The sequence below is a fragment of the Rhinolophus sinicus genome, linkage group LG02 (assembly GCF_036562045.2).
Source record: "Rhinolophus sinicus isolate RSC01 linkage group LG02, ASM3656204v1, whole genome shotgun sequence".
Taxonomy (NCBI): domain Eukaryota; kingdom Metazoa; phylum Chordata; class Mammalia; order Chiroptera; family Rhinolophidae; genus Rhinolophus; species Rhinolophus sinicus.
This window is the reverse complement of record NC_133752.1, coordinates 100339951-100352600: the sequence shown is the minus strand read 5'-3', so window position 1 is coordinate 100352600 and position 12650 is coordinate 100339951. Positions and strand designations below refer to the sequence as shown.

At 41.7% G+C, this 12650-nt stretch overlaps 1 protein-coding gene across 5 annotated transcripts in view; it reads left to right on the top strand.

Annotated features, from left to right (window-relative positions):
- CELF2 (CUGBP Elav-like family member 2) overlaps nt 1-12650 on the top strand; it is a 786847-nt gene that overhangs the window by 286021 nt on the left and 488176 nt on the right. Inside the window, exon 1 of one of the 5 annotated variants that reach the window (XM_019738187.2) lies at nt 3652-3846. The exons of 2 other annotated variants lie outside the window; for them this stretch is intronic. In XM_019738187.2, the coding sequence (XP_019593746.1) occupies nt 3794-3846 (53 nt within the window). In that variant the 5' untranslated portion in view covers nt 3652-3793. Of the gene's footprint in view, nt 1-3651; nt 3847-4125; nt 4143-12650 lie in introns of those variants that run through there. 2 more of the 5 variants (XM_019738190.2, XM_074325004.1) reach the window with 2 other exon arrangements.

Here is a 12650-nt window from a genome sequence, read left to right as displayed (position 1 = left end):
ACAAGATGAGCTTCCACAAATCCGTACCTCGGGCTCCAGTGACATGACCCACAACCACATGAAAACCCACCTGGAGTATCACATGATCAGTGTACATTTTCTGCTTCCTGACTCTACCTTAGCATTCCCCAGGGTGTTCTGTGAGCACCTAGGTCTTCTATGAAGTGCACGCGCCTTGGCTCCTGCTGGTGTCTCTGCACTGAGATTCTGCATTTCAAGTTGCTTCCTAGGTGGCTCTAATCCCAATACACATGGAAGCCTCAGGTTTACAGGGCTAGGAGCTGAAGGCTGGGGGCTTTGTTTGTTTGGATGAAAGAGATACACACAGTGGGGTCACTTTCGGTTTGGATTTGGATTTTGCTTTTGGTTTCTGTACCTGGAAAGAGGGAGGAATATCACCAGACATCTTATTTATATGAAAAGGAGAATTCTGAGTCTTGTTTCTGGTAATAAAGGGACGATCATGGATGTTGCTTTTTGTGGATGGGTTCTTTTGTAACACACAAGAGCTACTCAGATGAGCCAACTATTGAAGAGGCGTTATAAGCAACAACAAAATAATTTGATTTCTTAAAGGGGTAAATTTATCAAAATATGAGAAAAAGAAGACAGATAAAATAGTGTCATTCATACTGCAACATAAAATTATATATTTTTGCCTAGGCTAAACTCAACCTTTGTCAAGGCTAACCTTAACCTTTGAATTTTATATATAGGAAGTTTATTATTGCTTTTCCTGAGTTACAGATGAATAGTTAACCCAGTTTTAAAGAGGGCAGTATTTTTGTTGGTTGGTTGGTTGGCTGGCTTAGTGGGCACCCTCATAGTTGAAGGGTGCCATCATTCAACTGGGAATGGATCCATTTTCTTTTTCTTAGTAGGAATGGATCCATTTGATGAGAAGCTGTTCAGACTCAGGGAATGCTTAGGAGGACAGGGGAAAGGAAATCTGCAATCTATAAAGCATGGAATGAATCTACACTGTATTAAGACAACACTTGATCCCCAAAATTAAGAAAGAGAAGAGCAAAATATTCCATTTGTTTTGGACTTGGTACAACCTTTAAAAGATCATTTAACTCCCCCATCACCAAATACTTTCAGGTGTCCTCCTGAAGGTTAGGGTGTCTCTAGGGCGCCTTGGAATGAAACCAGGAGACACATGCAAAGGAGTGCCCTGCAGTGGTTGCTCTAGTGGGTCCCTTAGGGTCGCCTTCTAGGTCTCACCCCTCCCCTGTGGATGGCTAGCCTGCGAGCACAGGCCAGTTGCTTCCTTTTGCATGCCCAAATTCCTCATGTGCATTAACAAAACGGGGGTGCTCCTGGTCACTCACCTCACTGACAAGTGAGTTACGAGGGCTGAATGAGTTAACACACCTAAAGAAATTAGGACAGTTCCTATCACCTGGCGATAAACTTTCACTTTTACCTGTTTCTGTACGTGGACATGGTACAAGATTGTACTCAAGGGAAAGTTTCCACTGCCTTTAAAAAGTTTTGGGAAAGACAACTGCTTTAAAGCAGTATTTCCGTAACTTATGAGCATGCTTTTGTCCTTTTGTCTTTTGGCTGAAAGCTAAGTCCCTCCCCCTTTTACCTATTAACCCTGAACTCCAAGAGTTAAAGACTCATTCCCCTTCCTTCCCCAGATCTGAATTCAGGGGTGTGGTGGATTAGTGATATAAGGATGATGTCACTATAGTCACAGAAACTATTTCATATAAACTTGGTTTTTCTCTTGCTAACCTTCTAAAGGGAGAAACGCTTTATTATGTAAGCATTCAGGTCCCTTTGGAGGTACTCTACACAAATGCTGTCATTATCACCCATTTGTTGAAGTACCTGGGGATTAGAGGTGTTATGTAAATGTTTACACACTGCTACAGTGTGGCCCCAGATCCTTAGTGGGACAGCAAGACTGCCTGGGAAGAAGTATGAAGCCCCAGAGAGGCCATGGTGTTTGTAAAAAGTCTGAAATTCTCTTTAATTTTAGCTTAAAGATAGTTGCATTTCTGAAGAGAGTCATTTACAGCCATTAAGGAAAGTATATATGACGGTAAAAGAGAAAACACATCTACACTGAGTGTTTGCTGCATATTTTAAGGAAGGGGTCCTGAGAGAAAAGGGTAATGGGGAACAGATTGAAAATGCTGTGTGGGGCATTTGGAATGAACTCGAAGAACTCCTGACAGTAAAAGCAGCGTGCTTTCCAAAGCTGTCACCACACCTTTCTCTATGGATGAACAGATTCTCCTTCTCCTGAGTTTCTGCCTAAAGGCAAAAACTTGGAAGCTTTCCTCCTGGCTGAAGACTTTAGATACTAAGGTCATTACAAAACATTGAATTGCACTATATTTTCTAAATATTTGCTTTTTCTTGTGGGGAAAGTCTCTGGTTGGTGCAAGAGTGTCCTTACCACCCCCCAACACTCGCTAAACTCCTTTTAACCAAGAGAAAAAAGACCAGTATCAGTGCCTTTAGCCAGTCTGAGTGTCTAGGTACAATAAAAATTGTTTTGTTAAACCTGGGAAGATGATTTTCTATTCATGGTAAGGATCTTAAAAAGTGCTTTAAAAATAAGTGTAAGAAAAAGAGGAATTTGATTTAAAGGGAAATACCGTTACGGGAAGTTCCTGTGGCATGTAATGAAAATCTGGATGACCTGAAAGGCCATGTTCTAGAGGTCCCTGTTCTAGATGATTCTAAGGTCTTCTAATTCTAGGACCCTGTGAGGACAGGAGGAAGAGCTTCAGCTGTAGAGTCTTAAGTAGGACCTGGGAAAGCAGAAAACCATGCTAAAGAGACAGTGCTTATGAAAAGAAGAAATTGGTACTCAACAAAGAACCACATCAGGACAAGTCAAAAGAAAACTATAGACACTAGAGGAAGATAACCCTGTTGTTGATATTTTTTAAAAAATATCCTCTATTCATGGTTTCAGATGATTATCGAACCGATGTTTGGTTGTAAATAAAGGACAAAAGATATATACGTTGAGGGAGAAAAGCCCACTCCCTTTTCTCTTAATGTTTAGAGAGATTCTACAGCTCCCCTTCATGCTATTATTTAAAAACACAAGAAAGAAAGGAGAAAAAAAAAAGAACAGTGTAGCAAAATCTCTGCCAGAAAACACACTGTAAATTCTAGCTTGTTAGCAGCCGGGTTCCAAATTATTTTTAAAAAATAAATCCTAACAGTGATGTAGTTACAGCCTCGGAGGGAAGCTCTAACTAAGCCCAAGGCTGGCGTCCCAGACAGAACCCAAACCACAAAAACAGGGAAGAAAGAAGCCTAACCAGTCTTCTGACAGGAATATGAAAGCAGAATGGGAGCGGCGGCAGGAATGCCCCCAAGGAGGAGAGGGCGGCAGCTTGCAGCAATCTGTAAATGATTGCTGGTAAAGTCTGGAGGCTTCAGGCTTGATCTGTGTTTGCTCCAAAAGGAAGCCAAGGAGGACGGTGTTAATAAAGAGAGATTTAACGGACAGCTGTGCTTGGAATAAAGTGGGCTACAAAAAGGTCAAATTTGATCAGTTGGAGCAGATTACAAGGGCTGTCAAAGGTGGTGTGGAGAAATGAGCTGGGGCTGGGAAGTAATAATAGCGCAAGATTGATTTGGGGGGTGGAGAAAAGCCAGGACAACTGCTTATCAATCCTAGAAGTAGGAAGAGCTGTGCTGGGCGCCCAGTCGTGCTGGCCTGAGCCGAGAAGGCGGCCGGCGGGTTCCTTCCCCTGCACCCACCCCTCTGCCCCCTCCTCTCGGACTGGATTCGCCTTCAGCCGCTTCTTAGACAATGGTTTCCTTAATCTCTGACTTGGATCCACTCAAAGACTGGAAAGTTTTAAGGTAGGCCTGCGTTTCTTTCTCTCCCATCGCTGTTTCAGTTTATGGCCAAGTTCCTCCCCTCCCCCACCCCAGTTAAGGAGCGCGGGATGCGAAGTGAAATGCCTGTGGTGGGTTTCAGTGACGGCAGAGCTGCGTGTAGGAGGCACACTGCTTTGCGATAGGGACACCGCTTGCAGCAGATGGGCAAAGCCAGGCGTGAGAAGCCCTGCTTCACTCCGACAGGGGAGGACGGGTGCGTTTTAATGAGTGTGTGCACAGCCTGACTGAAGTGGTTCCTGACAGCAGCTCACTCTCAGGTACCCGCTCTGGTCGTATTTAGTGCTGCGTTTCATGCCCCCCCCCCCCCCCAAGAGATGACAGGCGCCGCATGAAACTTTCTGGGAATGCCTATTAAAAAACAAACAAACGAACTTTTTCCAGAAAACATTATTCCTGCTCCTCTTGTAAACAGTGTCTGGAAACGTGTGTTCTTTCTTTTACCTCTTCTTTTCCCTGGGTCAGTTTTGGAAAAGCTAGAGATGCTCAGCTGACCTTAACACGGACTGAGTAGAATTTATGAAATAAGGTCTTTCTCTGAATACACCTAAAAAGGTGAACTATGACCTTTGCTTCTCTAGGTGGCCCAAGATAATCCCAGCCACGGAGCTCAGAGTGGCAAAGGTCCCTCCACCCGAGTCTCAGCTGATACCTTTGCTAGAGCTCACGATGAATTTGTGGCCTTAATGTCACACCAAGTGATATTCCCCAACAAAAAGCACTTGAGGCAGTTTTTTAAATACAAAAATGTGTAATTGAGGGATTTTTATTAAAAGTGGGTTCTATGTTTTCCCAAATACCTAGCCCAAAATATAGTCCCATTGGCCTTAAACCAAGACCCAAATAAGGAATAAAAGTAGAAGAGTGTGGGTTACTGCAACCTCTTTCCTGACATACATCTTGTATTAATTAGCTATTATTTCCCTCTCATGAGTTCTGCGTTTGTGTTTGTCTACATTTCTTGTTTTTAAAAGCAGCAACATTATAGAAAAGAGCAAATAGAAGAAAAATGGCCACTATCCCTCTTATTATTTTTTTTTTACAAATTCTTGCATCTGGTTTTCTAGAACTTCACGTGTATACATGCTGTACAGTATATACAGAGGGTGTCAAAAATGTATACACATTTTAAGAAAAGAAAAAGCTATTCAAATTGTAATACAATGAATGAGGCTGGCATTCATTTGATTAACACCATCATTTGAGCGAATATCATACTACACATTGCTACTGAATTCAATTCAACTTTGAAAAGTAATTCATAGATAACATCTCTTAAAATGTGTATACATTTTTTGGCATCCCTGGTAGTATGTGCCATTTTATAATCTGCTCTTTTTCCAGTGAAATATCAAACATATTTTCATGTTTCTGCCTACTTCAGAGCCATGATTGTAATGGCTAAAATAAAGCGCCATAACATTGGTGTACATTGTTTACTAAATTACCATTTGTTGGAAATTTAGATTGTTTCCAGTCCTTGATTTGTATTAACAACGCAATGAACATCTTTGTGCATGTGGCTTTTTGCTTTTGTTCTATAATTCCAAGGATTTCTAGATGAAGCAGCACGAACAGTTTTATGGGTCTATCAGTGATGTTTCTCCTGTTTGTAGGTTTAAGTTTTATTTGTAATTGAGAGATGGTGAAGTAGTTCTGTAAATGTTTTTATGATGACACTATTAGAATGAATTTCATTTTTAGTTTAACTGGATTAGTAACCCATTTATAAAATTGAAATAGTTAAGAGTGCTTTTAAAAATTGTTTTGGGTGATTAACTTATTAATATGATTGCACAGGTGGAAGGGTGGGCCCTAAATTCCAGGAATGTGTGATGACGATTATAAATTTTGAAAATGAAGCCCTCCAAAGGCCTTTTTTGATAATGATCTCGTGTCTTAACCCATTTAAAATTCAGGGATAATGTTGCCTTTCCCCCAAACGTGTCCCTAACACAAGTGAAGTTTGCTTTATGTCTGGAGTACGCAAAGCCTCCCAAATTTGGACTGCAAAGCCCTGCCAAAGACAAGCATTTTGACATCGAGTACTTTGGGTACATCAAGTTCATTCTGTCCACACCTCTTCTTGGCAAACATTATTCCATCAGCTTTTTAACTGTGTAATCCTTTCCCGAGAAGTTACAAAGGGGGTAGTGTTTATGAATTGCATTTTAAATCCTTTAGTTGTTTACAATGAGGCATCCTTTTGGCTAGTGCTGATTCGTTGAACCACGGAGTCTCTAATAATAAGTCTCTGCCTGTCATATGTGGGAGAAGCAAAGATACAGCGTGACCTTGTAAATGGGATAATCTAGCAGATCAGTGAAGATGTGTGTGCTGATGCCATGCAGGGTCGTACGCGATAGGAGTCACAGCAGTAGAATGCTTTAGAAATCCAGCGGTGAGAGACCCCGTTCCAGCAAGGAGACTGTCCCTGCCCTTGTCTGATGAACAAATGGGCAGAATACTTGGTTTATCATGGTCGAAAGGCTATCAAACCCGCATAGACGGTTTTCAGATGTTTGCTGCAGGTATACAGCCTGGAGTTCCGCCAAACCTGTTGCTCATAAAAAGTGATCGCAAGGAATAATTTTTAAATCTGCTGACACCATAATTTAGTGTTTTCAGACATGATCTGCTGATGGGAAACAAGTTCAGGTCATAAACCTTTCTCAAGAATGATGTATTGGACAACATCCTTGGTCTATTTTGTCAAACGGAAAAGTCGAGGCTGGGAACGGAGTTGTTGGCTGTTTTTAGTTTAATGTCTACCTTAGGGGCATACAAGAAACCTTACTTCCACCAAAAGACCCGGCCGCAATTTTCAGCACTCCCCCCTTGATCACTGGGGAAGTGCAAACGCGAAAGCTGCATTCAAAGACAAAAATCAAAATTAGCTCAATCCAGAAAAAATATTCTCAGTGCACAGAAGAAAAAGGAAATGGCAATGTAGTCAACCTATGATAAAAAGAATAAAAGACAAATCTGGCATTATGAGTAACACAAGATTTAATGTTCATGGATAGTACTTGAGGGGGAAAAATCTGACAGTGAGAGCCCACAGGGAAGGAACTCTGAATACCTAGCATTGCTATACCCTACCCCAGCCCCTGCATCACCTCTGTGGAAGAGTCTGGAAACCTCACATCTAGTTTAACTCTCCCGTTTAGAGATGAGGGAATGGAGCACAGAAGATGAAGTGACAGATGAGGTCCCAGCACTCATTAACAGAACCAGTTGTCTCCACACCCCTTCTCTTTAACCATCTTGTCTGCTGAGGGGTTGTACTGGCCTTCACTTCTCTTCCCATCTCTCCTCCCACGATTTAAGACAGCTCAGCCCAGACCTTTCCTCAGAGCTCGCACAGTTCTCAGCATAGCTAATGGGATGTCTTAAAGATGACTCAACCGCAACAGGTTGCAAACTATATCTATAGTCTCCCCCTAGACATAGTGCTTTTCTGGCGCTCGCAAGTCTTATGAGTCACACAGCTATCCAGCCAGGTATTCAAATTGGAAAGCTAGGCATCCTCCCTAATCCCTCATTTTAACTTCTTAATTACATCCACACTATTATTAACAGCTCCTGTTGATTTCAACTCCTAAACGTCTATGGACTCTCCACTTTTCTCCACCTTTCCTTGCTATCGTCCTGTTTTGCTCAGATCTCTATACAACCTCCCAGCACATTTCCCTGCTTCATTTCTTGCTCTCACAGTCTGTTTTCCACACAAGAGGAATGAAAACACTTCAGAAGCCGTAAATCAGATCATGTGACTTTTCTATTTAAAAGCCTCCCCTTTACTGTTGAAATAAAAGTCAGTATCCTTATCCTAACCTACAAGACCCCATCTGACCTGGCCCTGACTACCTTGTCAGCCACACTCTGTCTCTGTCCCCACAGCCCACGTTGCTCCAGCCACTTGAGTCTTCTGTCTCTCCCTCAAACAAGCCGAACTTATTTTGGCCTCAGGACATTTGCACAAGCGACTCCTCTCCCTGCCTGGAAATTGCTGGTATTTGCAGGGCAGGATTATGCTTGTCATTCAGATCTTAGCTCAGATGTCACCTCAGTGAAGCTGTCCCAGACCCCTTGCCCCAATTTAAAGTCATCTCTCTATCACATCTCTTGATAGATTGACCCATGTAAAATTGTCAGTGTTAAATCATTTTTGGCCTATCAAAACATCAATTTCATATGGTTTAATATTCTTATCATAGCACTTACCAATACCTGCTATTTTTATATGTACTTATTTATTATGTCTCTCCTCCATCAGAATGCATGGTTTGTGTGGTTAACTGGTATATACCAGGACCTGAAATAATTCCTGGCACATAATAGGTAGTGAATGAATGAGTGAATGAACTGGTCACTGTCTCCCTCATTGACTTTACACGCCCACAGGCTTTACCTATTTTGTTCACACTCTAACCCTGGTATTTATTATAGTGGTGGTGGTGTATTATGTGGAATGAATGAATGAATGAATGAATGATTCATTCATTCACTCCTAATTCCCAGTTTAGTAAACCTATCTCCAGTTCCTCATTTCTATTCCAATCAACGAAGTATCTGGATTCGATATCATGGAAAAATGTTCAGTTCTCTGAGAATCTGATAGACATTATTCAAGCAGAATTCATTCCTTCTACACAAGAGAATGATCTAGGTTGCGGGGTCGGCGGGGGTGGTGTGTGTGTGTGTGAGAGAAATTTATTCTACAAAGGGCCAGATAGTAAATACTTTTAAGTTTTGCTGGCCACACAGTTTTCTGTTGAACAACTCAACTCTGCCATTTAAAGTGAAAGCAGCCACAATATGTAAATGACTAAGCTTAGGTGCAATCCAATACAACTTTATTTATAAAAAGGGCAGAGGTCTGGGTTTGGCTCTTGGTCCATTGTCTACCTCTCATCTATTATCTAAGCTAATGATTTGACCAACAAGAAAATAGAAGTGTTTGCAGCAGATAGTTGGAGAGATGTTTTCAAATCTCATATGACAAAGTATATATCAGAAAGTTGCCTCATTATTGGGAAAAACAAAAATTAAAGACGTCGGTGATATTTCAAAGGTCAGACATGTTTGGGGTCATGAGTACTTTATCTCACAACGATGATTACAATCTGGAGGAAATTTATGGCTTACCACATCCCTTAAATGTTTGGATGAGCCCTAATGCTATATCATAAAACACACTTTGGCCTATTCCCTTGCTGAGTGTGTGAGAAACTCCCACTAATGAGAACAGCACATGTTGATGGAAAAAATAGACCAGACTCTGACATGTTTTAAGTCACTGCTTGGCCTCGTTTCTTTCTTTTTCATTGCTTTCTCTAGCTCATTTAGGAGACATTTCCCTTTCACATGCCTGATAAATCTCCCAAGATGAATTCCAAATTCATGGAGGAAAGCTCACCGTGTAGCTTTGAATGAATGCCATGTGTAGATACTCTTCGGCTCACGTTACATGACATCTTGGAGATGTTTGGAGTAGGGGGAGGTTATGTGGAAGCTCTGTTGGTGTCCATTGAGGGTAGGCTGGCCATGTGAAGTTCCGGTATTAGTCTTCTTAAAGGATGATATAAGAATCATTAATGCTTTCTATGTGCCAGGCATTATGCTAAGTGCTTTATACTATTTAACATCTCATTTAATTTTTGCAACAACCCTATGGAGTCATGCTCCCATTGCCACACTGTGGACTTGGTTTTTACTGACTGAGCCAGAGCTCTTAAAAACGATGCCGTAGCCTGTTCTCACATAGCACCTTTCTTCGGTACATTGGTGACTTCACGAAGCATGTTGCCTTAACTCTGCCTCAGATGGGAGACGTTTGCACCACATTATTCTTCCTTTTCCCACAGGAAAGTTTGAAGAATCGTGACCTACTTACTACGGGGTATTTTTAAAAAAACCTTGCAGAGCAGGGGGAAGTAGACCATGAGAATATAGAGAAGATCCCATAATAATTCTCTAGGTAGAATGAATTGCTGATATGTTTATGAAAGTGAATGTAAGATGTGGGCCTTTAAAACATTTATGATATTGGAGAAAAATCTGTTTTTCACAAAGCATGACTGATGTAGCCCATGATATCACTAATAATGACAAAGGTTATTATAAGATCACAGAAAAATGCCACTGCATTTCCATCTCATTCCAGCATTCAAAAAACAAAGTACCCTCCTGAGTTGTTTCCACTTCATTGACACAAATAATCAGTAGGAAAATATTCACTTGACAATTATGTTTTCCCTTCCTGAATGGGTCCGTTTCCCGAGTGGGCTGAACCAGCAAGTATCAAGGACAAACCAACATATCCAGATAATTGGAAACCTCTGTTAAGAGAAACACAAGAAGAAATTTCTCATGCAATCAGATAAATGTCTCTGGAAGGTCAGAGGCCACCATGAAGCTATTTTCCCAAAATAGAGGAGAACCACCTGCAACATTTATTCCGCTATTTGGGAAGAGAAAGCAGAATGCACCACTTATCTCGCAATGCTCCGCAACCATAAGTTCAGGCTCAAAGTCCCAGAATACTGGAATCACATGCTACAGAGAGGACTCGGTGTACAGATTTCCCGTCTGTCCTCATGCAGATCCTCTGTGTGGCTCTCCTCTCTGCATTTTAATGCAGCTCCAGAAGGTACCTCAAGGGATCAACAAAACACTTTCCTTCAATTTATGTTTAAAAAAAATTTCTGCTCCCCAAATCGCATATTTTTCATGAGGGCATGGACTGTCTGTCTTGTTTACCACTATGTCTCCAGGAGTGTCTCGTCCTGACCCAGGTTTGCCACTCCCTCATTTCAGCTGAGAACTTCTCACTAAACTTCCCGCCCTGCCACCCCACCCCACTCCGCCCCCCAAAGGAAGGAAGACGTTCTTCCCCTGCGTGCTCATAGCACTGAATCTAAACCTAAGATTCTCAAATGCAAGTACCTATTTTGTCCTTGGTAATATTTAAGTTTATCTTCATTCCATTAGTAAGCTCTAAACTCGCTGAAGATAGATAAGGTCCATGTCCCATTCAGCCTTGTGTGTATTTGCATCCTTCATGTCACCAGACACTGCATTTTATCCAGCCAGTATTTGAATGGACATCGACATGCTCCTCATTTGTAAGAGAGAGATTGAACCAGATTATATCTAAGGATCCCCAGTCACAGAATGACACGATCAACGTGAGGTAGCACCCTCCCATAGGATCCCGGGCCCCACCTCTGAGCCGTACCACCATCCTTTGACCACACTCTGTTGAGATTTTCTCGAAGCAAGCCATTATATGATCATCACCTTCTTTCAAAGGTCTTTTATTCCCAACCTTTCTGTACAGTTGATGGACTGAACGCCGAACTTGTTTTCAGATGTTCTGTCTCTGAACGAGGGCTGTAACATAAATCAGATGTCGCAGAAATGAGCTCTGCTGACACATAATGACATGAGCAATCATGTGACTAGTCCTGCTGGGCTGACTATTGCAATCTATCCAGGTTGCAGGTGTTACCCTTAACCATGGCTTTGGAACTCCACTTGGTTTTTCATTGCACTAGTTTTTCATTCTTATAGAGACACAAATGCCTAAGCTAGAAAGAATTGTCAGGGGCCCATAGAAATGGCAGTTTTATATGTTTTATCATGTTTCCTGGTAGATAAGTGAAAGATTTTGTAAACTGGAAAAATGTTGTCTTCATTTCAGTTTGGCATTTAGAAATGGAACATACCGCTTCTTCTGAGCCTTGGCACATGACATTCCTTTCCCACCATCATTATCTTTATTATTAACTGTAACAATCATTACTGAGTGTGCTTCTCCATGAAAACATGTAAATTGAAAAGGTTTGTTCTAATCCGAGCTCCTCAGTGTAACTTTGCCTGGCAAACCTATTCAAATCAGCCACTTGCCTCATTGGAACTTCCTCAGCATTTAGTTTTCACTCTACAGAGATGTAGTTTAAATAACTATTTGGAATATGGTACTTTTGTTTTTCTATTTTTGTTTTTCTCCCCAGATATAATTGACATATAACATCTTAGTTTCAGGTATACAACATAATGATTCGGTATATATTGAGAAATGATCGCCACAATAGTCCAGTAATATCCATTACCGTGTTTCCCCAAAAATAAGACCTAGCTGGACCATCAGCGCTAATGCATCTTTTGGAGCAAAAATTAATATAAGACCCAGTCTTATTTTAATATAAGACCCGGTCTTATTTTAATGTAAGACCGCATCTTATATTAATTTTTGCTCCAAAAGATGCATTAGTGCTGATGGTCCAGCTAGGTCTTATTTTTGGGGAAACATGGTGTGGGGACAGAGCCAGGAGTGCAGTTTCCAGGCTCTTGGCCTCACGTGGAAAGGTGCTGGCTCAGGTAGTAAATAGCCATCAACTGTGATTGGATGGCCATCAGCTGTGGCTAGTTGGCCGTCAGCTGTAACCAGTGAGCCATTGGCCACTAATCTAACTGCTGTGGCTACGCTAACAGAAAATGGGGGTTAGCAAGAAGATGGTGGTTGAGCCTGCAAGCGGTGCAGTGAGGGTTGCGAACAGTGTGGCTCCTGCTTCCTGTGTCTCCAACCCAGTCGCCAGCGAGAATATAGTGGTATGACTCCCCTACCTATGGCTCCGTGGGTGTTCCTTTTTGGCCTCACCATGTCCTGCATTCTCTTATGGGGAGCAGGAGCAGAGACCCCGCTGGACACCCCGCATGACACATGGTACCATACATAGTTACAAATTTGTTTTTCTTGG